The sequence below is a fragment of the Giraffa tippelskirchi genome, chromosome 6 (genome assembly GCF_054371585.1).
Source record: "Giraffa tippelskirchi isolate mGirTip1 chromosome 6, T2T-mGirTip1v1.2.pri, whole genome shotgun sequence".
NCBI lineage: Eukaryota > Metazoa > Chordata > Mammalia > Artiodactyla > Giraffidae > Giraffa > Giraffa tippelskirchi.
In genome coordinates this window covers 94,326,103-94,350,971 of record NC_137280.1, presented here as the reverse complement: position 1 = coordinate 94,350,971, position 24,869 = coordinate 94,326,103, and the positions used below count along the sequence as shown (strand labels likewise).

The 24,869-nt window shown below is 51.8% G+C and overlaps 2 protein-coding genes and 2 long non-coding RNA genes across 11 annotated transcripts; 2 read left to right on the top strand and 2 right to left on the bottom strand.

The window, feature by feature from the left end:
- The first annotated feature begins 487 nt into the window (after positions 1 to 487).
- Positions 488 to 4,797, top strand: LOC145509879 (uncharacterized). The gene is made up of 4 exons (XR_014056517.1): positions 488 to 692; positions 839 to 1,044; positions 1,197 to 1,383; positions 2,710 to 4,797. It is a non-coding gene; the product is annotated as an uncharacterized LOC145509879 (long non-coding RNA).
- SLC25A41 (solute carrier family 25 member 41) lies at positions 1,133 to 10,018 on the bottom strand. Of its 6 annotated transcripts, none has more exons than XM_081499373.1 (8): positions 9,908 to 10,004; positions 9,244 to 9,375; positions 7,878 to 8,033; positions 7,196 to 7,348; positions 6,509 to 6,616; positions 2,881 to 3,048; positions 2,651 to 2,798; positions 1,133 to 1,577 (listed from the first exon to the last, which is right to left on the bottom strand). In XM_081499373.1, exons 2-8 carry the CDS (start codon positions 9,268 to 9,270, stop codon positions 1,405 to 1,407), a joined length of 933 nt encoding a protein of 310 aa, XP_081355499.1. In that variant the 5' UTR covers positions 9,271 to 9,375; positions 9,908 to 10,004; the 3' UTR covers positions 1,133 to 1,404. The 6 variants fall into 6 exon arrangements, with proteins under 6 accessions (XP_081355499.1, XP_081355500.1, XP_081355501.1 ...); XM_081499374.1 differs by having other exon boundaries at positions 9,864 to 9,979; XM_081499375.1 differs by lacking the exon at positions 9,908 to 10,004 and adding an exon at positions 9,621 to 9,850.
- On the top strand, positions 8,628 to 10,952 carry LOC145509880 (uncharacterized). The gene is made up of 2 exons (XR_014056518.1): positions 8,628 to 8,959; positions 10,701 to 10,952. It is a non-coding gene; the product is annotated as an uncharacterized LOC145509880 (long non-coding RNA).
- On the bottom strand, positions 10,941 to 24,869 carry SLC25A23 (solute carrier family 25 member 23). Of its 3 annotated transcripts, none has more exons than XM_081499366.1 (11): positions 24,573 to 24,869; positions 23,272 to 23,398; positions 22,625 to 22,712; positions 22,226 to 22,337; positions 21,076 to 21,234; positions 20,831 to 20,983; positions 20,521 to 20,628; positions 19,038 to 19,205; positions 13,935 to 14,085; positions 12,745 to 12,925; positions 10,941 to 12,604 (listed from the first exon to the last, which is right to left on the bottom strand). In XM_081499366.1, the coding sequence occupies exons 1-11, from the start codon at positions 24,726 to 24,728 to the stop codon at positions 12,517 to 12,519; spliced, it is 1,491 nt and encodes a 496-aa protein (XP_081355492.1). In that variant the 5' UTR covers positions 24,729 to 24,869; the 3' UTR covers positions 10,941 to 12,516. The 3 variants fall into 3 exon arrangements, with proteins under 3 accessions (XP_081355492.1, XP_081355491.1, XP_081355493.1); XM_081499365.1 differs by having other exon boundaries at positions 10,941 to 12,407; XM_081499367.1 differs by lacking the exon at positions 19,038 to 19,205.

Here is a 24,869-nt window from a genome sequence, read left to right as displayed (position 1 = left end):
ACAGGATCTGGAGGCGAACGGCCAATCGGAGTGCCGCGAGAGGCAGTGGGCGGGAAGTACCGCGAGATCGACAGCTCTGTGAGGCAATGGGCTGCGGGCTGACGGCTTTGGGCGGGCAAATTGAGGCGACCGGAGGAGGCCGAAGGCCCAATGAAGCGGGAGTTCCAGAATCGCGGGGCGGCTTCTGAACCGGATTGACGGCTCCGAAGAGTCAAGCGAACAGGAAGGAGGAGTCTGGCGAAAGACTTCTTTGAACGGGCTGGGTGGGCGTCCAGTGAGATCGTCGTGTACGCAAGCCAATGGGTACACACGGAAGGCGGTCTTTACAGAGATTGGCAATTAATTTAAGCCAATCTGTGGCGAGGTCGGTGTGATGCGCTTGCGTTTGGACCGAGTTACTTTAGCGTTTAGCAGAATCCTTTTCTAGTCCCGTCTTCTAAGCCAATGGCTGAGTGGCGGGGGCGGGTGTAGGTGACTGACCTCACCCGAGGCAAATGACAATGAAGGAAATGGAGGTGCCCCGTTTTGGTGGGAGGTAGTGGAAGCGCCGCTGCATTGGGGCGGAGCCAGCCACCAGACGCCGGGAGGGGATTAGCCGGAACCGGATTGAATGGCAGCCGACGTGGGCATTGGCCACCGGCTGCAGGAATTCAGGCATGACGTCTGGGTTAGAGTCCCCGGAGGCCGGCCGGGTAAGCCAGGCACGTGGCCTGCTTGAGGCCTTGGAGACCGGTGCTTCCGGGAGTAGGGTGGCCCCAAAGCAAGAGGAAACTCAGGGATCCTCTCATACCCTCTGCTTTTTCCATCCAGGGATCTAGAGTCCTTACTTCTCTTTCAGAACTCATGGAACCAGCTCTCCTACTAACTCAAGGGTCTAGATTTCCTCCCAGGACCGAGGGATCCTAGACTCTTAATTCGACACCCTACACCAGCTTCACATAAGGTCCTTGGATCCGAGCTCCAAGCTCTGATCTAGGCTCACAGTTTATCTTCTGGACCCAGGCATCTGGCTTCCAATTCCTGTTCAAGACTAAGAGGCCCAAGGTACTCCCCCCCCGCCCCCCCCGCCCCCCACAGGACCCAGGTATCCAGATCCCCAGCTGCCCTCCTGAACTCAGGTATTCCAAACATGGCCAGCAGAAACCATCTGTTTATTCCTCATTGTCTCCACGTTCACCCTTTTGCTCTGGAACCAGGACAAGTCACAGCAAGCCAAACTGGAGGCCAGACTAATCCCAGGCTGCACCCATGGGAGTAGGCACCAGGAATCTTCTGACCCAGGCAACCAGCCTGCTTCTCCTGACAAATCTGCCCTCGGTCCCGAGCCTGGAAGGCCTTTTGGGGCCAGGGGACACTGGATCTTCCCATCTATTTCTGCCCAGGGTATGTCGCCTAGTTCATTGCTTATACTCCCAGGGTCTTCTTCATGGCTTCATACACCACGTAGCTGATGCCGCCTGCAGGCAACACCTTCAGTAATGTGGGAGTCATGCCTCGGTACAGCCCTGGCCAGCCCTGCTGGGCCAGGATCCTCCGGAAGACTCCACACATGGTGGGGTTTGAACCCTCCACAGTGTCTGTGGGGACAGAGGCAAGCTCAGGGCCTGGGCCAGAGATGACTTGGCATCAAGGGGCAGGGGTGGGGAGTGGGGAGCTGGAATGTTGGGAGGTGGGGACTGAAGCCAGGAGCAGAGGGTCTGGGGTGTTGGCTGAAAAGAAGCTTGGAAGCCTTTTAGAGGAAGTTGGTCAGTTTACGGAGAGTGAGGAATTTTCAGGATTTGTTTTAGGGAACGTCTTAGAAAACATTGCAACTTGAATATTCATTGGAAGGACTGATGGTAAAGCTGAAGCTCCGGTACTTTGACCAACTCGTTGGAAAAGACCCTGATGCTAGGAAAGATGAGGGCGGGAGGAGAAGGAGGCAACAGAGGCTGAGATGGTTGGATGGCATCGCCGACTTAATAGACACGAGTTTGAGCAAACTCCAGGAGATAGTGAAGGACAGGGAAGCCTGGCAGACTGCAGTCCATGGGGTCACAAAGAGTCAGACACAACTTAGTGACTAAACAACAACAAAGATCTGCTAGAGCTTTGCAGTGTGCTAAGGGGTAGTTTGGGGACATTTTCAAGATCAAGGTGGTAAGCTAAGAACCTGTTTGGGTATTTGAGGGTTTGTTTAGGGGTTTGAGAGCCCATTTGCGGGAGGCACATTTGGGGAGTTCCCAGGATATTGGGGGAGGTGGTTATGAATTTGGGAATGTCTAAGTGTCAGTTTTTGCAAATTTAGGAACCATTTGCCTTTTGGAGCCAGATGAGGCCTGAGTCTGATTTGGACAAGTTGGGGGGGTCATTTGGGGACTATATGTCTTGATGTCAGTATGGGGGCCTGAGTCACATTCAAGGAGGTTTGTGGGAGTCCTCTGGGAGCTGGGTGTTCATTTTAGTGATATGTAGGGTTAATTGAAGGGACTGGGATCAGGTTTGGGGGTGAGTGTAAGTTTGGGTGGGTTCGGGGGTCAGCAGAGATGACCAGCATCAGATATGGAGAGTCTGGGAGTCAGTTTGTGTGTGTTGGGGGGGTGATGAGAAAGTTCACAGAGTAGAGGCAAGGGGTGGTGGTATGCGAGGTTGCCAAAAGGGCCTGGCTGACCTTGGGCTTGCATCCTGGTGCGCACCAAAGTCAGCGGGTAACTGGCCATCTGTCCACAGGTGGTGGACAGTGTCACAGACGACAGACTGACCAGGCCACTAGGGTCCTTCATGTCCCTGCCTGACTTCAGCCAGAGACACTTGAGCATCTAGGAGAGAAGAAGACCAGGAGGAAGCTCTCCATGGGCCTGGGTTCATGCCGTCCCTGCCACCCCTCTGCAGGACCCGCACCTCATAGACGGCCAGGTCGGTGCAGGCATACGGGATGATGCCGAGCATGTTGGGGAGGTACCCGCGGTAAAGGGCGCGGGTGCCCTCCTGCTCCAGGATCTGCCTGGCGCAGTCCAGCAGCCCCTTGTACTGGCCGGTCCGGCGCAGGGTCAGCCGCGTCTTCAGCACCTGGGGAGGATGAGGAGTAAGGCGGCTTATTTGAGCTAATCGCCTCAATGACACCCCCCCCCAACACAGGAGGCAACTGCTCAAGAATGCACACAGCTGGGTTTCAAACCCAGCTGCCTCGGCCTGTAAGTGCTCTCAACCCAAGGGGTGAGGGAGGGACTTCCTCGGCAGTTCAGTGATTAAGACTCCATGCTTCCGCTGCAGGGGGCACAGGTTTGATTCCTGGTTGGGGAACTAAGGGGGCTTCCCAGGTGGTGCTAGTGGTAAAGAACCCGGCTGCCAACACAGGAGACATAAGAGATGCAGGTTCAATTCCTGGGTCAGGAAGATTCCCTGGAGAAGGAAATGGCAACCTGCTTCAGTATTCTTGCCTGGAGAATCCCATGGACAGAGGAGCCTGGTGGACTACAATCCATGGGGTCGCATAGAGTCAGACACAACTGAAGCGACTTAACATGCACGCACGGGGAACTAAGATCCTGCTTGATGTGAGATACAGCGAAGAAAATAAATAAAACTAAAAAAAAAAAAAGGATGAGAGAAGTGATGTGAGCTGGGTGGGGTCTGCAGCAGCCCTAACCCAACCAAACTCTCCCTACCTGGACCCCAGGTAGGCAGATCTGCCAGTTTTCCCAGAGAAACCAGAAAGTGGAGTTTTTATGAAATGCCCCAACATCAAAATGTTGGCAACTCAACAGTTGTGCAAAAGACAGCACACTGTGTGTGGTAGGCAAAATTCTAAGGTGGTCCTCTGGTTCCCGTCCCCGTTATACACATGCTCTGTTTAATGGCCTCCCTTTGCCCTTGAAAATGGTCTACACCTGTGAGCATGATGGACTGTGACTCTCCTGGATCAGGGTACACAAAGGACAAAGGCAGAGGGATTTTGCAGGTGTAGTAAAGCCCCTAACCAGTTAACTTTATTTAGTTTTTAGATTTTTTTTATTGGCATATAATTGCTTTACAATGTTGCCTTAGTTTCTGCTGTACAATGAAGTGAATCAGCTTTATGTGTACATATATTCCCTCTCTCTTGGATCCCACCCATCTCGGTCATCACAGAGCTGAGCTTCCTGTGTCACCAGTTGATTTAAGTTAATCAAGAGGAATCATCCTGGGTGGGCCTGACTCAACCAGGTGAGCCCCTTTGAAAGAGTCCAAAGAAGAGATTGAAGGACCAGAAACACTCTTGGATTGGTCTTTTATATCTTGGCCACGCTTCTCGGCTCACAGGATCTTAGTTCCCCAACCAGAGACTGAACTCAGGCCCATAGCAGTGAAAAAAGTGTTGAATCCTAACCATTAGACCATCAAGGAGTTCCCTAGGGTTGGTCTCAAACAAACTGTTATGGAGAGGACCACAGGGCAGGGAACAGTGGGTAGCCTCCGGGAGTTGAGGACTCTCAGTCCTACAACCATAAGAAACTGAATCCTGGTAACAACCAGGGAGTTTGGCAGAGGATGCCCAAGCCTCAGATGGGTTCATTGGTAGCCCAACCGACTGACACATTGATTTCCACCTGATCAAATCCTGAACTGAGGACCCAACTAGCCAGTGCCCAGACATGACCCACGGAAACAATGAGATAATGAATCTATATCATTTTAAAAGCTCTCGAGTGTGGTAATTTGTTATGTAACAAAAACACTTCACAGATGCAAACTATTATATATAGAATGGTAAAGAAGGTTCTACTGTATAGCACAGGGAAGTATATTCAATATCCTGTAATAAACCCTAATGTAAAAGATTTTTTTTTCTTTAATGTATTTATTAAAGATTGTATATGTATGACTGAATCACCATGCCATACAGGAGAAATTAACACTGTAAAATGAACTATATTTCAAAAACAAAAACACAAAGAAACTCAACCAGACAAGGGCAAGAATTATATGAAGAAAGCTTTAAAAGATCGTTGGGGGGACGAAAAAGGAGACTTGACCAAATGGATGTATTCTTGGATATGTAGACCCAATATTGTATAGAAAGTGAAAATGAAAATGTTAGTCGCTCAGTCATGTCTGACTCTTTGCGACCCCATGAACCGCAGCACACCAGGCCTCCCTGTCTATCACTAACTCCCTAAGTCCACCCAAACCCATGTCCATTGAGTCGGTGATGCCACCCAGCCATCTCATCCTCTGTTATCCCCTTCTCCTCCTTCCCTCAATCTTTCCCAGCATCAGGGTCTTTTCCAATGAGTCAGCTCTTTGCATCAGGTGGCCAAAGTATTGGAGTTTCAGCTTCAACATCAGTCCTTCCAATGAACATCCAGGACTGATCTCCTTAGGACTTATTAGGGCAATGGAATTTTTCTGCATGACGCTATTATGGTGGCTATGTGTCATACATTTGTCAAAACCCATAGCAAGTTACAACACCAAGAATGAACCCTGATGTCAACCATGGGCTTTAGTTAATAAAAATGTATCAATATTGGCTCATCAATTGTAACCAATGTACCACCCAAATTCAAGTTGTTAATGATAGCGGAAACTTCATATGTGAGCCAAGATATATATGGGAATGCTCTTGTCCTTTTTACCTAATTTTTCTGTAAACCTAAAACTGTGCTACCAAATAAAGTCTACTCATTAAAAAAAATTAGAAGATCATTTAAAATTAAAAAAAAAATTAGAAGTGCATGAAGAGAACCCAAGTGACAAGAAGAGAAAAAGTGAAAGTGTTAGTTGCTCAGTAATGTCCAACTCTTTGCGACCACATGGGCTGTAGCCCACCAGGCTTCTCTGTCCATGGGGATTCTCCAGGCAAGAATGCTGGAGTGGGTTGCCATTCCCTTCTCCAGGGGATCTTCCCGACCTAGGGATTGAACCCAAGAAGAGAAAGGTCAGAAATAAACCCAGGGGCTTCCCTGGTGGTCCAGTGGTCTAGCTTGCACTGCAGGGGGCACAGGTTCCATCTCTGGTGGGGGAACTAAAGATCCTGTGTGTCAGGTGATATGGCAACAAAACAGAACAAATGAACCCCACCAAAACAAACATGCCAACCTATATAGGAATTTGGGGCTTCCCCAGTGGCTCAGCAGCAAAGAATCTGCCTGCAGTGCAGGAGCTGCAGGTTCAATCCCTGGGTTGGGAAGAACCCTTGGAGGGGGATCTACCCCCGCCAAGTATTCTTGCCTGGAGAATCCCCACGGACAGAGGAGCCTGGCAGGCTACAGTTCTTGGGGTCGCAAGGAGTCAGACATGACTGAAGCAACTGAGCATGCGTGCATATAGGAATTTAGTAAATTATAGTGGTGGCATCTTGGGTCATTGGTGATGGAGAGGAGAGGACCCATTCAGTAAATAGTGTTGAGATGACTGGGTAAGCCATCTGAAATACAACTTTGATATGTGTCTTACATAAAGAGGAGGAGGGGGCAGGGAAGAAGGAAGCCATAGCAGCTGCCATCCAATCATCTTGTTTCATCTTCTATGGGGCAGATATTCTTACCTCCATGGGGTTGATAAGCGTCTGGGAAGTGGCCACAGCCAGAGAGCCAGCAAGGAGACGTTCCTGAAAGGGTGGGGACTCGTGCACTCCGCAGAAGTAGTTTTTACACTGGAATGGGAGAGAGGAATGTGAGAACTAGCCTCCTTTCCTTCCTGAAACTCACCCAGGGGAAGAGGTGTGGGACCTGGAGGATGATAATATGTCTTGGGGGCTTCTCTGGTGGCTCAGTGGTAAAGAATCTGCCTGCCAATTCAGGAGACATGGGTTTGATCCCTGATGCGGGAAGATCCCACATGCCTCGGGGCAACTAAGCCGAGGCGCCACAACTGAGCCTGTGCTCGGGAGCCTGGGAGCCACAACTGCGGAACCCCCATGCCCTAGATGGGGCTTACTCTGCAACAAGAGCCCTAGAGCCCTAGAGCCCTTACTCTGCAACAAGAAAAGCCACCGAAATGAGCAGTCTGCACACCACAACTAGAGAAAGCAAAGAGGAGCCTCCACTCGCCGCTGCTAGAGAAAGCCCATCCACAGCAACGAAGACCCAGCACAGCCAAAAATAAATACATTAAAAAATTTTTAAGTATGTTTTGGATAAAAATCTGGGCTTTAGAGGGTCGTGGGTACCGGAGAGGTGATGGCTTGAGGGTGGGGCTGGGGAAAGCAGACCATCCGCTCCCCCACCCCCACCTGTTCGAAGACAGAGAACTTGATGGCGTACTCCGGGGCAATCTTGAGCACATTGATACCATTGCCCCTCCAGAGTGAACGGATGCCCCCTTCCTGGATCAGGCTCCGGAGACCTCCCAGCAGATTCATGAAATGCTTCTTGGAGGAGTAGACCTGGAAATATGGAGCCCCTGTCAGCCCTCTGAGGAGCCCTTCACCTCATCTCCATTCAGCCCCCATCTTTTTTTTTTGGTATGTAGGACCTTCGTTCCCTGCTAAGTCTCTTCAGTCGTGTCCAGCTCTGTGCAACCCTATGGATTATAGCCCGCCAGCTGTCCATGGGATTCTCCAGGCAAGAATACTGAAGGAGGTTGCCATTTCCTTCTCCAGGAGATCTTCCCAACCCAGGGATTGAACCCACGTCTCTTAGGTCTCCTGCATTGGCAGGTGGGTTCTTTACCACTATCACTACCTGGGAAGCCCTGTCCAGGGATCAAACCCATGCTTCCTGCAGTGGGAGCACGGAGTCCTAACCACTGTCAGACTGCCAGGGAAGTCCTGCCCACTTCTAACTACAACTCCACTCCCAACCCCACCCTTGTCCCTCTTTCCAATTTACATACTCACCCCCTCCCTGAACTCCATCAACTCCACTTCCATCCATTCCCACCCCAATGGCCCCAGCGTCATGGTCCCCACACACCTGCATGTACACTTTGGCACGGTCCAGAGGGGCCGTGCCAGTGCGAGACACTGCCCCAGCCATGGCTCCTGAGAGGAGGAACTTCCACAAGGCTCCCTCATTATCCACTTCCAGGACATCCACGGGGACCATCAGCTGCTCCCCTGTGTCCAGCACCTGCAGGACAGACCCAGCTCCCACCCACACTCATCCAGGCTGGAGGTCCTTTTCCTGACACATCTCTAGAACCTCCCCTCCCCCTCAGCTCCAGTCGAAGGCTTGCCCTGGTCCCCACAGCTTCCAGGTGGCATTCCACCCAGGCCGGCCTGGAGAGGAGTAGGGCATACAGAACGGGCCAGCAGGGTGACCTTCTCCCTCTGCAGTTCCAGCTGCAGGTTCTTCAGGGCCTGTGGTTCCCAAGCTCACCTGCTGCGATGGGGGATGCTCTGGTTCTCTTTCCCCCAGGTGCCCAAACACGTACCCATACACGTGGGTACAGCCCAGGTTCCGGGAGGGGGTTGGGGGTGAGGGTGAGGGACTGGTTTTGGTGAAGAAGGCCTTGACCCTCCTAAACAGGGTCTGGACCCTTGAGCTGGGCTTCTGAGCTTGCTCAGGTTGGGCTCCCATCATAGCTGGAGGGTCAGGACACTCAGGTTCAACTCTGGCCAGAGGTTGGCCCATCCAGCAACTGTGTGGGAGGGGTGCTTTGTAAATTTGGGTCCCAGGGGATGATGAGGTCACAGTGGTCTTTGTGACTTCGCTGTATATGGCAGACAGAGTGAGTGTCTCCTCCCCACCCCCACCAGAGGTCCAGATCCCAATCAATCGCTCTAAACCCACAAACGTGTTATGTTATGTGGCAATATAAGGGAGAGGGAGTGGATTAAATTTGCAGATAGAATTCAGGTTGTTAATCAGCTGATGGGGAGATGGAAAAATGACTCTGGATTCACCACAGGGGCTCAATGTAATCTCACAAGTTCTTCAACAGGGAAAAGGGAGACAGAAGAGTCAGTGTTAGAGGGATTGGAGGTGAGAAAGACTCCACAGGCTGTTGCTGACTTTGAGGATGGAAGAAGGAAGCCACAAGCCATGGAATGCAGGTGGCCTTTTTAGAAGCTAGAGAAGTCCAGTTAGCAGATTCTCCCCTGGAGCTTCCAGAAGGGCCAGCCTTGCTGACAGCTTAATTTTAACTCAGTGAGCTCCATGTCAGGCTTCTGACCTCCACAACAATGTGTTGTTTTAAGCCACTAAGTTCGTGGAGTTCGTGGTCCTTTGTTATAGCAGCCACAGGAAACTGACACACTGCCTTTCATTGTCATGTCAACAGGAGATGGACGTCGGGGGGAGAAGGGGAAGTCTTTAGAGTTCTAAGAGAGAGACACACCGTCAGTCCCTGAAGTGACACGGGCATAGGTTTGGAGTCAGATGGCCCCGGAGTTTGGATTCCATCTCAGACTCTTCTTGCTGTGTGACCTTGGAGTATCTGCTTTACTTCTCTGAGCTTCAGTTTCCCCATCTGGAGATTGGAAGTCATGATTGACTCTACCACACAGCGTTGTCAATAGGATCCAGTGAGAGTCTTTGTTGGGAGCATCTCCATTGTCCAAATTGTCTTATCAAAACTCCTGATGTTTCCTCCTTTTCTCTCTTGCGCAGTCTGTCACTACATCCTGTGGGCTTAATCTTCAAAGTATATCGAGAATCTGGCTGCTTCTTATCATGTACATGGCTACCACCTTGGTCCAGCCCATTGTCACTTACCCGGACCAGTGCAGTGGCCTCCACCCCTGTTCCCCCAGCTCCAGACCTAAAGGTTTAAAGTCTGTCTTCCCCACAGCAGCCACCAGAGGGCGCCCATGAGTATCTGAGTCAGGGCCCACTCCTCTTCTGCGCACAGCCCTCCAGGGCTTCCACCTACCCACCCAAGTCCTCGCAGCCCACAAAGTCCTGCTCTACATGCCCCATCCCCTCTCAGCCCTCCCCTCCTCCCTCTCTCCCACTTGCTCAGTTTGCTGGAAACAGGCCTCCTCGCTGTTCCTCCAACACACCAGGCATGATGCTGCCTGGGGACCTTTGCTCCTGCTGTACCCTCTTCCTGGGATGCTGTTTCCCTAGGCATCCCCACGGCTCCTTCCCTCACCATTTAAAACTCTTTATTCGAACATTACCTTCTCCTCGACCACCCTTACTGTTGTCATTGTTTAGTCGCTAAGTCGTGGCCCACACTTTTGTGACCCCATGGACTATAGCCAGCCAGGCTCCTCTGTCCGTGGGATTTCCCAGGCAAGAATACTGGAGTGGGTTGCCATTTCCTTCTTCAGGGGATCTTCCCGACCCAGGGATCGAACCTGCGTCTCCTACATTGGCAGGTGGATTCTTTACCGCTGAGCCACTAGGGAAGTCCTAAAATAGAATATTACTCAGCCTTAAGAAGGACAGAGAGTCTAACACCTGCTACAACATGGATGAACCTTAAGGACATGATGCCCAGTGAAATAAACCAGAGAGAAAAGGGCAAATAATTGCATGATTCCAGTTCTAGGAGGTCCCGGAGGAGTCAAATCCAGAGACAGGAAGTAGATGGTGGGCCCAGGGGCTGGGGGAGGGGATGGGGAGTGAGTGTTTAATGGGGACAGAGTTTCAGTTTGGGAAGATGAGAAAGTCTTGGAGATGGATGGTGGGGATGATTGCATGACAATATAATGTACTTAATGTCATAGAACCGTACACTTAAAATTGGTTAAAAGGGTAAATTTTATGTAACGTGTATTTTACCACAATAGAAAAATATTTAATTTTCTTGTTGTTTTAAGCCCCTTGTTTTTGATAACTTTTTTACAGCAGCCCAAGGAAAAGAACACACTTGTGTAATTAGAAAAACGTACAGGACAAATTAGGAGGACTCTTGAATGTGGACTTGCCCCTGCACCCACTGTACAGATGTGGAAACTGAGGCTCATGGAGTCATTTCCTGGTCTCCTGGAACCGTGAATGATGGTGACAACCTGTGTGTCCTCCTTGTGAGTAGTTAGAGGTGCTCCCACATCCACCTACCCCCTTTCAGTAAAAACCACAATGAAAGAGCTTAGAAAATGTATTCCTTTGTTCTTTTCCTTCGAAATAACACGCACAGGCAGGGCACAGGCAGGGAGGTGGGGTGTAGTGTAGGTGGAGGAGGTGGAAGCATTGGGGGAGGGGGTCGTCCCACCCCTAAACATCCCAGTTCCTCTTTCACAGTCCTTGAATGGGGTTCCCCAAGGACTTGGAAGGAATGGAGAGAGGGGGTTCCCCAATGATGCTAAGCTCAGCATCCAAATATAAAGTGCAGAATGTACAGGGGGGCTGGGGTAAGTGGGGGGGGTGAGTTGTCAACTCCTCTCTGGTAGAAAAATAGACCTGGAGTGAATTTGGGGGGTTAGGGGGTTGGAGCTTTGTTTTACATTCTTGGTTTGTTGCTCCTGGCTTCCAACTCTGAAGCCTAGGGAGGGGCTGGCAGTGCTGGGGTGTGTGTGCATGTGGGGTCCCCTTCAGGTGTTCCCAGCTTCAGATTGCCTGCTTGCCAGCCCTAAGAGAGAAGGAGCCAGGCTCTGGGGATTGTGATCAGCCTATAGGTGGGAAGAGGGTGTGAGACCAGCAGAGTGCTGGAGGAGCATTTGAGCGGGCCATTCCCCCCACCCCGACCCTGACCCTGCCCCAGGCCTAGTGGGGTGTCCATGCTGGGGAGCTGGGGAGTGGGGTCCAGTGTCTGTGTAGGGCCTGGGAGGGATGTCTCCTTCCCTTGCCAGCATCAGGTGTGTCAGGACAGTGGGCACATCCTGTGGGTTTTCAAGCTGGGAGGCTGGGACCTGGGCTTCCTGCAGCCTCCATAGAATGTGAGGTTTGTGCCATGGGGGAAGGTCTCTGGTGTGTGTCTGGAACAGGGGCGTGTGGCATCCAGGGTGCTGACTGGCCTAGTGGGAGCTAGCTGGGGGCTCTGTGCTTTCAAGGCCCAGTGCCTAGGAGGGTTCAGGTCAGAGATCAGGGGTTAAGGGATTGGCATTCAGTGCCTAGAGGTGGTAGGGTCTGCCTCTTATGGGTGAAGTTTTAACGTCCAGTGCCTGTGGTGCAGGGATCTGGGGTCCTACAGGTGTAGTCGCCTGGAACCACTCCTCTGCCATCGGGCTCTCGAGATTGTGGTTTGAGGAGTGAGGATCTGGCAGGTCAGGGCTTGGGAATCTGGGGTCCGTGGTTGGGGGTGTCGAGGGAATGATGCTTGAAATGTGGGGATCAGGGAGTTGAAGCAGCAGGATCTGGGACCCTGTGTTGAGGTAAAGGGATTCAGGAATCCAGCGGTCGGAGGGAGGGGATTCATGATCCAGTGGATGGGGTCCCAGGATCTAGGCCTCGCATTGTCAGGATACCGTGGCTGAGGTTTCTTGAGATCCAGAATCCAGTGGTTGAGCTTGGAGACCCAGGACTTGAAGCAGAGGATCTAGGATCTGCCAGTTTAGGGCTGGGGATCTAGGATCCAGCACTGCCTGAGGACACTGGATCCGGTGCCTGAGGCAGCTGGTGGGGGGGTAGTTAGATACTGGGTAGATGCTGCTGTGGTTGGGGTGTCAGGATCCATTAGCTGGCTTGTGGGGGATCCAGTGGTTAAGACACGGAGGTCCAGCACTCAGTACGTGGGTGAGGGGACAGGGAAACGTGGGATCCAGTGGCTGGAGTGTGAGGATGCAGGACCCAGTGGATGAAGTACGAGGATCCTGTGGTTTGAATGGTAGGGTGGGGGGAGGACCTGGGATCCACTGGCTGTCTCTTCAGTCTCCAGTGGCCCAGGTATGGGGGGACATCATGATTGAGGTGAGGGATCTGGGGGAGGGGGGTTGGGTTCTGGGTCCCTCACCTGGACGTGACCCCCAGGGCCTGCTTCATGTTCTCGTAGACCACATAGGAGATGCTCACAGCAGGGATAACCTTCATGAAGTTGGGGGCAATGCCCCGGTAGAGGCCCCGCATGCCCTCCTGGGATAGGATGTGACGGAGGAGACCCAGCATGGAGAGCTGGGGGGCTCCCTCAGTGGAGGCTGGGGAGGGGTGGGGAGGTCAGGTAAGGCCAGAGGTCCCCCTCTCACTTCCCCCTCTTTCCCCACCACCCCCACCAGAGCTGGGCCAGGTGGTCACTGCAGCAAGAGGGACTAACAGTGGAACCTACCACTCCAAGTTGGGGCTTCTACTGGCCTTGGACTTGGCTGCTCAACTTTTCACCCCAATCTAGAGGGCCCACATTTGGGGATGATGAGAAGCAGAGCAGGTACGTGTGAAGGGGGGAGGTGGGAGAAGACACAGAAATGTCCTCTTCCTGGGGCTCCATCCCTTCCCTCTTCTCTTAGCTAAACTCTGACTCATCCTTCCATCTTCCATCCCAAACCAGCTCTTCAGGGGAGCCCTCCTTGGTGCCCCAAGTCTGAGTCTGGCTTTTTCCCCTCCACTTCATTCAACCCTAAATCCATACTTAATTTTGGGATGATTTATTCAGCACCTTCTTCTCCAGCCTGGAAGCCCTTTGAGGGTTGGGAGACTACATATGTGTTATGCACAGATAGCCCCCGGCAAAAATCCCAACACACAAGTGCTAAAATCCTCGTAGAAATTCTCAAAAAAAAAAAAAAAGATTGAGGGATAGTAGTGGGGAGAAAAAAGAAAAATAACCTCAAAAAAACAATCCAGAGAAACACAATAGAACGACTGTAGCCTGTAGCCTGGCCCTGTTGCTCCCTGGCCTGGCTATAACCCAGCCTTGCAAATTAGAACTCAAAGAACCAGCCCAGAAAGCTCGCCTCCCAGCTGAGATTGCTGGGATGCTCATCCAGTACTGTCTCTGTTCTCCTGCTTAGGATAAAGAGCTCCCATTCCAGTGTCACAAAAGGGTAAACTGAGGCCCAGAGAAAAGTCAGGACTTGAGTCAAGGCCAATCCAAATTCCAGGAGGATCTCAGCCTGGGACTCTGCCTTCTCAGGAGGAGGAGCCGGGGGATGAAGAGATGGGCCCGAGTAGTGAGACCTTCCCTGTTTCCTCATCCCACCCAGGCCTCACCTTGGGCCTGCATGCGAGTCCGGACCAGGGCCAGTGGGTAGCTGGCTATCTGGCCACACGTGCTGGAGATGGTGCCACAGGCCAGGAGGACAAGGATGCCCGGGTCAGCCGAGTCATGGCTATACTGCTGGAGCCACCGGTTCTTCAGGGTCTGGGAGGGGTGGAGAAGGGAGGAGGGTGGGTTGGAGCTAGATGACACCAAGACCCTGCTGGCTGGCTTCTGTATCCTGTGACAGTTGGTCTTAGCCAAGCAGGCTCTTGCTTAGACCTCACCTAAAGGGGACTTCCCTGGTGGTCCGGTGGTTAAGACTGAGCACTTCTAATGTAGGGGGCCTGGATTCCATCCCTAGTGGGGGAACTAAGATCCCACATGCCTGCTGCACTGTGGGGCCAAAAAACAAACAAACAAAACACCTCACCTAGACTCTTTCTGGGCTTCCATGATGGCTCAGATGGTAAAGGATCTGCCTGCAATATGGGAGACCTGAGTTTGATCCCTGGGTGGGGAAGATTCCCTGGAGAAGGGAATGGCTACCCATTCCAGTACTTGCCTGGAAAATCCCATGGACAGAGGAGCCTGGTGGGCTCCAGTCCATGGGGTTAAAAAGAGTCAGATGCAACTGTGCACACTCACACAGACCCTCTCTGGTATGTGGAATAATGCCCCCCTATTGTTCCTGCCCTAATCCCTGGAATCTGTGAATAGGATACCTTCCTTGACAAAAGGGACTTTGCAAATAGGATTAAGTTAAAGATCTGGAGGTGGGAGATTATCCTAGAGCTTTCAAGTGACTTGAGATGTCATCACACATCTCCTTCTAAAAGTCAGAGAAGGAGATGTGATGACAGAAACAGACATGAGAGAGAGACTTGAGGTGGGGGAAGATGCCATGTTGCTGACCTTAAAGATGGAGAAGGGGCCATGAGCCAATGAACGTGGGCCACCAGAAACTGGAAAAGGTAAGAAAACAGATTCTCTCCTAGAACCTCCTAAAGGAAAGAAGCCTTGCCGACACCTTGATTTTAGCCCAATTAGACCTATTTTATGGAAAATCCCATGGATGGAGGAGCCTGGTAGGCTGCAGTCCATGGGGTCGCGAAGAGTCAGACAGGACTGAGCGACTTCACTTTCACTTTTCACTTTCATGCACTGGAGAAGGAAATGGCAACCCACTCTAGTGTTCTTGCCTGGAGAATCCCAGGGACGGAGGAGCCTGGTAGGCTGCCATCTATGGGGTCGCACAGAGTCGGACACAACTGAAGCGACTTAGCAGCAGTAGCAGTATGGGTTTCTCTGGTGGCTCAGTAAAGAATCCCCCTGCCAATCAGGAAATGTGGGTTCGATCCCTGGGTTGGGAAGATCCCCTGGAAAAGGAAATGGCAATCCACTCCAGTATTCTTGCCTGGAAAATTCCATGGACAGAGAACCTGGCGGGCTACAGTCTGTAGAGTTGCAAAGAGTCAGACAAGACTGATACGACTAAATAACAATTACTATCCCCATTTCACTGATGAGAAACTGAGGCTCAAGGGAAGTTACTTGCCCAGAGCCACAAGATAAAGGTGACAATCAGCATTCAGAGTCACCCCCAAGTCCAGAGCTATGCTCTTGGCCAATCCCTTCTGAAGCCTTCTGTGAGGCTTCTGTGAGGCCTCTGTAAGTCCAGGATCTTTTTTCTGACCTTGGGACTGGAAAGGCTCATAGGTTGCATTTCCTGAGTCAATCTTAATCCATTGCTAATGGCTTCCCAGAACTGTGGGAAGTGTGGTAATGGACTGGTGATGTCTGGTCTGGGCATGGATGGGGCAAATGAGAAGTGTTTACTATACTGACTTTGGGGCTAGAGCTGCATTAGCAAATTAGGTATTTAATGAGTTTTTAAGAGCAGTTTTGTTAAAAAGAGGTTTTGACACCTGGATAAGTATGGCCAACACTGCGCTTAAAAAAGAGTAAATCATGTTTCTGCAGGTCTTCTCAGAGTCTTTAAGAGACTAATTAAGATCTTGAAATATCAAGAGGGCACAGGGCTTCTCAAACTACTTAGACCTCTGAAATCCCTTTTAGGGTGAAGAATGAATGAAATAAGGTTGTGTCTTATTTCTGCTCAGGAGTCTTAATGGCTTCCTATCACCTTTGCGAGAAACCCAAACTCATGATCTTTGAGTTCTTGCTGATGTCAGCTCCATCCGGCCACTTAGGACTTCCACTCTTCAACAGCAAAACAACCAACCAATCTAATCAAAAAATGGGCAGAAGACCTAAAAAGACATTTCCCCAAAGAAGACATTTAGATGGCCCACAGGAATGTGAAAAGATGCTCAATGTTGCTAATTATTGGAGAAATGTAAATCAAAACTACAGTGAGGTATCACCTCACACTGGTCAGATTGGCCATCATTAAAGCGTCTACAAATAATAAATGCTGGAGAGAGTGTGGAGAAAAGGGAACCCTCCTACACTTTTGGAGGAAATATAAATTGGTACAGCTACTGTGGAAAACAATATGGAGGTTCCTTAAAAAACTAAAAATAGAGCTGCCATTTGATCCAGCAGTCCCACTCCTGGGCATATATCTGGACAAAACTATAATTTGAAAAGATACACACACCGCTATTCACAATAGTTGAGACAGGGAAACAACTTAAATGTCTATTGACCATATAAGTACTTACTTAAATAAGTACCATATAAGATGTGGTACTTAAATACAATGGACTACAAGTCAGCCATAAAAAAGGATGAAATAATGCCATTTCCAGCAACATGGATGGACATAGAGATGATCATACTAAGTGAAGTAAGTCAGACAGGGAAAGACAAATACCATATGATAGCACTTGTATGTGGAATCTAACATACTATACAAATGAGCTTATCTATGAAACAGAAGCAGACTCCAGACACAGAAAAAACACTTACGGTTACCAAAAGGGAAAAATGATGGGGGAGGGATAAATTTGGAGTTTGGGATTAGCAGATACAAACTGTTTGTGTGTGTCAGTAGCTCAGTCATGTCTGACTTTTTGTAATCCCATGGACCCCCACCAAGCTCCTCTGTCTGTGGAATTCTCCAGGTGAGAATACTGGAGAGGGTTGCCATTTCCTTCTCCAAGAGATCTTCCTGATCCAGGGATCAAATGCAGGTCTCTTGCACTGCAGGCAGATTCTTTACCATCTGAGCTACAGGGAAGTCCCATAGATACAAACTACAGTATATAAAATAAACAAGATTCTACTGTATAGCACAGGGAACTATATTCTATATCTTGTAATAAGCTGTAATAGAAAAAAGAGAGACTTTCACTCTTCCAAGAGACCAAATTCATTCCTGTGTCTGGCCCTCGGCATTGGCTGTGCCCTCTGCTTTGTTCACACTCTCTTTTGATGTATATTCAACACGTCACTCCAACATCACCTCTCAGAGGCATTCCCAGACATGCCCCCCCTCCTGCCCACAGCTACTTTCGATTACACATTCTCTTTGTTGTCTCTGAGAACTTTTCAGGATCTGAAACTATTTATTTGCTGGTTTACTGCCTTCTTTGTTCACTGGAGGGGTGTCCCAGGAGGACAAGAATTATGTTGTACTCTTTGAATGCATGCGTTGGAAGGACTGATGCTGAAGCTCCAAATACTTCGGCCACCTGATGTGAAGAGCTGATTCACTGGAAAAGACCCTGATGCTGGGAAAGATGGAGGGCAAGAGGAGAAGGGGGCGACAGAGGATGAGATGGTTGGATGGTATCACTGACTCAATGGACGTGAGTTTGAGCAAACTCAGGGAGATAGTGAAGAACAGGGAAGCCTGGTGTGCTGCAGTCCATGGGGTCACAGAGAGTCAGACATGATTTGGCAACTGAACAACAACCTTGAATGCAGCAACCAGCACAGTGCCAGGCACTTATGGATGCTTAGGAAACAGTTGCTAAGCCAACAAATGAATGAATGAATGAATGAACAAAGCTTTATCTCATTCGGCTATGTAGACGCTGGTTGCTGGTAGGGCAGGTAGGGTTGGCATGTATGGGGGATCTCAGATCAGGATCAGCTATGTCATTTGTGGGACCCAGTGCGAAATAAAAATAAGGGAGGTCCCCTGTTCAAAGATTACCAAAAATTTTAAGATGGGACTTTCCTGGTGGTCCAGAGGTTAAGAACCCACCTGCCAGTGCAAAGGACATGAGTTTGATCCCTGGTCCGGGAAGATCCCACGTGTCACAGGGCAACTAAGCCCGTGAGCCACAACTACTGAGCCTGAGATCTAGAGCCCAGGTGCCATAATCCTTGAAGCCCATGCACTCTAGAGCCTATGTGCTGCAACAAGAGAAGCCACTGCAATGAGAAACCTGTGCACTGCAACTATAGAGTAGCCCTTGCATGCCACAACTAGAGAAGGCCTGAGTGCAGCAATGAAGACCCAGTGCAGCCAAAAATAAGTAAATAAATAAAAAGGAAAAAAAAAAATCAAGATGGCAACAGCAAAGCATTCAACCAAGCCCAGGGACCTTTTGAATTGGCAACTGGACAGGTTCCCCACCCAGGAAGCTGGGCTGGATACAAACATTGGGGCAGGGATGCCTGGGGACTTCTGTGTTAACTGGGAGAACCTGGTGATCCTGCCAGGAGAAGGGAAAAGCAATGGATGAGGCCCCTGGAAGAGAAACAGCAAAAACTCCCAGCTCCTTCCTCTCCTGATAAAGGTCCCAAGATGCTGACCATGGGGTGTGGATTTTATAGTGACCATGGACACCTAAATGGGCAGGCCTTAAAGAAAACAGTGGCTTGGAGGTAGAGGCGTGTTTGACCCACGTTTTGGGAGGAGATGGGCATCTTTGAAGCTCATCTTTGCCTGCTCCCTTGATTCTCTGAACTGGAGTGGTCCCCAACTTTCACATGTCCTGAGACCTGGGAAGACCAAACTACAGATGGAAGGTTCTTATGTTAGAAAGTGGAAGAGTGGCAGGAGATGGTGGTCCAATGCCTGAAAAGGTTCCCCAGGATCCCATGGCCCATAGTGCTTTGCTTCTCCACCCATAGCTATGGAGGTCAACTGAGTCAGACCCCCAGGGAGAGCAGACCCCAGAGAAGGGAGTGCCACAGACCTCATAGACGGCCAGATCGATGCCCGCGTAGGGGATGATGCCCAGAACGTTGGGCAGGTAGCCACGGTAGAAGGCACGGGGCCCTTCTCTCTCCAGGATCTGCCACGCACAGTCCAGCAGCCCCTTGTACTGGCCTGTCCGGCGAAGGGTCAGCCGTGTCTTCAGCACCTGGGGAGAACCCGGTTATCCCTGGAAAAGCTGCCTTTGGAATCACAACATCCAGGAATGAAGACAGCTGGGTGGGGACACCCTGAGAATAACTGAATTAAAAGAACCACTTGCTCTAGAATCTATCTTCTGCCTCCAAACTCTATACCGACAAACTGTTACATCTATCAGGGTCGCATGTGGCACCCACTGCTAACTCTCTCCCAATATCTTGTTATCTTCTCCCTTAGCAATAGAATCTGTTATTTTTAGCAAGCACACAGCCTCTAGAAATCTAGACTACATTCCACAGCTTCCCTAGGTGTGTGGCCATGTGACTGAGTCCTAGCCAACGAAGGTGAAGAAGTATGCAAGGCTGTCAGAAAGCATCCTTAAGGTCAGGGAGGTGTTCCTTCCTTTGTTTTTCCTTCTTGGCTGGAATGTGGATGCTGTAACTGGAGCACAAGCAGCCATTTTGGTCCATAAGGAGGGTGCTACCTGCTGAAGTGGGAGAACAAGATAGAGTCTTGTTTTCCAACACTCTGAAGCCACTATACCATCCCTGAACTGCTCACCTCTGGACTTCATTTATGTGATTTAAGTTTTCTATCACTCACCATCCTAACTGATTCCTGGTACAACCTGAAACTTGAAATGATTTCTCCAAAAACGGTTTCACTTGGAAATGATTCCCTTGGGGACAAGCAGCCTAGAAACCAGGATCCTTAGAAGAGGCATATCCGTCAATGGCTGGCCCCACAACTGTTATCTAAACAGTTAAACCAACACTGATCAAACCAGCCAATCCTGAAGGAAATCAACCCTGATTATTCATCGGAAGGACTGATGCTGAAGCTCCAGTACTTTGGCCACCTGATGTGAAGAGTTGACTCACTGGAAAAGACCCTGATGCTGGGAATGACTGAGGGCAGGAGGAGAAGGGGGCCCTTCTCATCTAGAGGATGAGATGGTTGGATGGCATCATCGACTCAATGGACATGAGTTTGAGCAAACTGAAGATAGTGAAGGACAGGGAAGCCTGGTGTGCTGCAGTCCACGGGGTTGCAGAGTCAGGTACAACTGAGCTGAGTGACTGAACAACAACAAACCAACAAACCACTACTGTCCCCAGAAGTTACATGTCAAACTGTGATACCCAGACTAGCTACACAAGAAACAGCATTGCTGTAATGAGTCTGAATCAGGAAGAGACAAAGTGATCCCCCAATGCTTAGTGGATCAGTGTGAAGTGGATCATCCCACTTCACACCCTGGAGTGAAATGGTGATTGCAGACACCCACAGTGCAATAGGTCTCTGCCAGGGCTCCTCCTCACCTCCATGGGGTAGATGATGGTTTGGGCTGTGGCACCAGCCAGGGAGCCAGCCACAAAGCGCTCCTGCACGTGCAGTGTCTCCTGTTGCCCCCGGATGGCCCGCTTGATCTGAGAAGGAGACACAGAGGTGGCCGGACCTCAGGGCTTGGCCTTCTGTGGGCTTGAACTTCCCCTCTGCTGTCCTTCTGCTGGGGGCGTCCTGTAGGGGAGCAGATGCCCGCTCCCGGGGACCTGCAGACATTCCCCCACCCCCAGGCCAATCCTGCAGACCCCATGTCTGCAGTCCATGCTTCCCCACACCTGCTCCCACCTGCTCATAGGCCATGAACTTGATCGCCGACTCAGGTGCAATCTTGAGCACGTTAATCCCGTTACCACGCCACAGGGAGCGCACGCCCCCCTCTTGGATCATGCTCCGGAGGCCCCCCAGGATGTTCAGCCGGTTGGTCTTGGAGGCATGGACCTGGGTGGGGGCAGACAAGGTGGCTTTGGGGTCCCTTCCAGGGGTCCAGGCCTGGGGGAAAGGAGGGGGTGGGTCTCTCCAGGGCCTCCCACCTGCATGAAGACCTTGAGGCGGTCCAGAGGGGCTGTGCCTGTCCGGGACACGGCACCCGCCACTGCGCCTGCCACCAGCTGCTTCCACCACACGCCAGTCAGCTTCTCCTGCTCCGAGAACTCATCTGGGATGGTCAGGCACTCGCCAATATCCAGGACCTGGGGATGCAGAGGCTGGGGGTGTCATGAACCATTGGGGCTGGGGAGACATGACTCTGCTCTAAACTGGGGCGTCTCCCCCATGAATTCCAGGATACCCAGAGAGTCCACCAATCCAAGAGATCTCTCTCGGAACCCTACCCGATCTAGCCCTGCAGTCTCCATGAGAGGTAACATCCTTTCTGGGGACCTCCACCAGATCCCATCAAGCCTCCTATTCAAGCCTCTGCTCCATAAAGATCCCTCTAGGGCCAATGAAATCCCTCTTCAGGATTCTACCCAAGGGTCTCTCACATAAAGATTCCAGAAGATTCCTCCAGGGCCACACAAGATCCTACCAGGGGCTTCCCATATCAGGAGCCCAGTGGCTCTCTCCTGGGGTCTCCCCTGATCCCCAGGGGTCTCCCCCACAGAGATCATCCGCCCTCTAGTGTCTCCACTTGTGGACTTCTTAACCAAGCCCCTCATAGGTCTCCCAGGGTGGGGATCTCTGGATCTCTCAAGAGATTCTCAGCAGATCCCAAGGATGGATTCCCTCCAGATGCCATCAGATCCTATCAGAAGCATCACTCAGGGATTGCCACCCCAGAAATGACAATCCAGAGCACTTCTTCCCTCAATTTCCAATGGATCCCATCAGACCCTCCAAAAACAGTGGCTTCCTAACTTGTCTTTTCAGCAGCAGAATTCTTTATTGGGCAGAACTAGAAACCAGCAGGAGAGCTGCATGGGTAGAGGGTGGGAGACCAGATGCCCCATCTGGTGAGCCCTCTCTTGCCTACCTTCCCAAGGTCCTTCAGTTAAGTCTGAAGGGCTCCCATCAGCTCCCGTCAGTCCCCAGAGCCCCAGATGGAGGAAGAGGAGAGCAGAACCTCACCCTCAGGCTGTTCCCAGTGGCTCCTCCCACTAGAGTGCTGATCCAGCCCCTGCCCCTATGCCCTGGGGAAGAGAGGTCCCGACCACCAGGCTGGGACCATCACCCCCACCTCACCGTGGAATGCTTCCAGAAATACAGCACGTCTTCCACGTTCTCCAGCGAATGCAACAGGAAGTGGTCACGCCACTCCTGCCAGTCTATAGTCATGGTGCCATCACGGTCCATGCTGGTGGGGGGAGGGGCACAGGTGGGACAGAATCAGTGCCTGGGGCTGGGAGGTGAGTTGAGGGAGGTGGGAGATTCTGGTTGGTTAGGGGAGGAGACTGAGCTCCTTGGCACTGCACGGCCCCCCATTTTACAGAGGGGCACACTGAGGCTCAGAGAGGGAAAGCAGTTGGCCCAAGATCTCAGCTTCACTCCCTCCCTGGGATTGGGTCCAGGGCTCAGAGGCTCGAGGTGGCCAAGGGGTCTCAGGGATCTGAGTTACCTGGGATTGTGGACCCAGCCACTCACCTGTGCAGGATTTTCTCTGCCTGTTCCAGCGAGATGGAAATGCCCAGGGCTCGGAAACTCTGTTGGATCTCAGAGACATCAATCTGACCTGGGGAGGGGGCCCGAGGTGGGGACCCCAAGTCAGAGGACCAGGGTAGCTTGGACTGGGGATGTCTAACAAGACCAGGGCATGCAGGAACCCAAGGTGAGGTGTGTGGCAGGGTTGCGGGAGAGGGGCCCTTGACCCACTGGGATCAGAGAGGTGGAATTGGGTCATATCAGGGGGCACTTGCATTTGGTGAATAAAGGATTAAGTCCAGGGGTAATTATTGGGGTCCCCATGCCACAGGAAGTTGAGGCCATATTGGACATCCAGAAAACATGATGGGGGTGGCTCTGTCTCACAGGAAATCCAGGAGCAATGTGGGGAGGGGAATCTTTGCGCCACAAATAATATGACTAATAAATAATAGGGTCCTACCCCATTAGGAGAAGGAGGTGGGATAGGCCAGCTGGGCCCCGAACTACCTAGCTGAGGGTGAGGAGAGCTCCCGAAATAGCCTGTGAGTCATCAGGAAGAAGCGGCCCTCCCCACTTCCTCCTGGCACTGCCAGTTCTAACCCCATTGGGGTCTCCAGGGTCCCCACAGCCCCATCCCTGGGCCTTACCATCCTGATTCCGGTCCAGACTGTGGAACAGAAGTAGAAGGCGCTGTTCCCGCTCCTGCAGGTAGAGGATAAACTCCTCCAGGTCAAGGCCGCCATCTGGGTCAGTGTCACCCTCAGGGGAGATGCCCTGGCAGGGGAGAAAGGTCAGAGGGAGCTCCTGTAAACTGCTCCCACAATGTGGGGCGTGACAAGCTTATGTCCCAGGAGGCTGGGCCCATCACCCTGCCATCAGCTCTTCCCTCAACAAGATGCCCAAGGCCATGGTAGGTCTGTGAGGTGGACAGCAGTTGTCCAACTTTCCTGGTGAGCAAAATGAGGCTCATCAAGGTCAAGTAACTTGTCCAAGGTTACAGAGCTGGGAAGTAGGTAGGTGGACTTGGGCTCTTGTTTCTGCAAGCCTCTCCTTTCAGCTGTCTCTTATAAGAACTTGTCCCCCCATGGCTGATTCATGTCAATGTATGGCAAAAACTATTACAATATTGTAAAGTAATTAGCCCTCGACTAAAATAAATAAATTTATTAAAAAAAAAAAAGAACTTGTCCGCATGGCAGTTTCTAGAGCTCTCGCTGGATACGGCGCTGGGCAATGTGGTAGCAAGGACACAACCACACTGAGCATCCACTGGGCCTCTGTTTACCCATCTGTAAAGTGGGAGGGTGACTGGAGGCCTCAGAGTGCTATGGACACAGTCCAGTGGCATCTGGGGGTTCAGGTGTAGAGGGATTGAGGTCAAGTTCCTGCTTGGATAGGAGCATCCCCAGCTGAGGGCAGCCTCAGATAGGATTGGGTCTTTGGCTGGGACAACTTGGGGCATTGAGCCAAGTCCTAGAAAGGACAGGGAAGGGAATGTAAACATAGAGTCTGGGGCAGCTGCCTAGGAGGGTAGTGGGTGCCCAGAGCTGGGTAGGAGGGAGGGGAGGGCATGTTTCCTGTAGGTGGGTGCAGGCCATGTCTCTGGGTTTGCAGAGTTCAGAGGAGGGTGTGTCCTGGGCAGTGGGCAGAAAAGCGCACGTGGCCCCATTCCCTGGCAGACATCCTCCACCCAGAGGGAGGAGGGGGAAGGGTTTGGCAGCCTGAACTGCAGGCTTGGGGCCTCGGTGGTCCTGTCTCGAGCGATCCCGTTAGGACGGACATGGGCGGGCACGGGCAAAGAGACAGGGACGCTCAAGCTAGGCACAGGTTCTGGAGTCCAGCAGAGGCTGTCACTTGCGACTCCCGGTGCTCCATTCAGGGGATCAGATTACCCGGCGCCAGCTGGGCCCAGCGCCGCGCACCAGGAGGGGTATTCCAGCGGGGGTACCTGTTGGGCGCCGCGGTCCGGATCGCCCCCGCCCAGCCGGGCCAGTCCCTGGCGCAACTCGCGGATGTCCACGCGACCATCCTTGTTACTGTCCAGCTCTTCGAAGAGGCGACCCCAGCGCTGACGCCGCTCGGCATCGCCCGGGCCCCCCCGCATGGCGCCAGCCCGGGGGGGAGGGGAGGCCCGGCAGCGGCGGCCTCAGCGGGGGCTTGACGGCTCCCCCTCCCCCCCCGGGGCCCCGCAGGGCCAGCTCCGCGGCCACTGCCACCGCAGCCTCCGCGCTGCCTGCTGGGCTCC

What these genes read in the sequence shown, in the direction of transcription:
- SLC25A23 (XM_081499365.1), bottom strand. Translation starts at nt 24,728, where the DNA reads ATGCGGGGGGGCCCGGGCGATGCCGAGCGGCGTCAGCGCTGGGGTCGC. An exon ending in ATTTCTGGAAGCATTCCACG is followed by an intron (nt 21,235 to 22,225) that starts GTGAGGTGGGGG and finishes CTGCATCCCCAG; the next exon opens with GTCCTGGATATTGGCGAGTG. An exon ending in GCCTCAAGGTCTTCATGCAG is followed by an intron (nt 20,984 to 21,075) that starts GTGGGAGGCCCT and finishes GCCCCCACCCAG; the next exon opens with GTCCATGCCTCCAAGACCAA.
- SLC25A41 (XM_081499371.1), bottom strand. Translation starts at nt 8,537, where the DNA reads ATGGGCCAACCTCTGGCCAGAGTTGAACCTGAGTGTCCTGACCCTCCA. An exon ending in GTGCCAAAGTGTACATGCAG is followed by an intron (nt 7,349 to 7,877) that starts GTGTGTGGGGAC and finishes CCATATTTCCAG; the next exon opens with GTCTACTCCTCCAAGAAGCA. An exon ending in AGTTCTCTGTCTTCGAACAG is followed by an intron (nt 6,617 to 7,195) that starts GTGGGGGTGGGG and finishes CTCCCATTCCAG; the next exon opens with TGTAAAAACTACTTCTGCGG.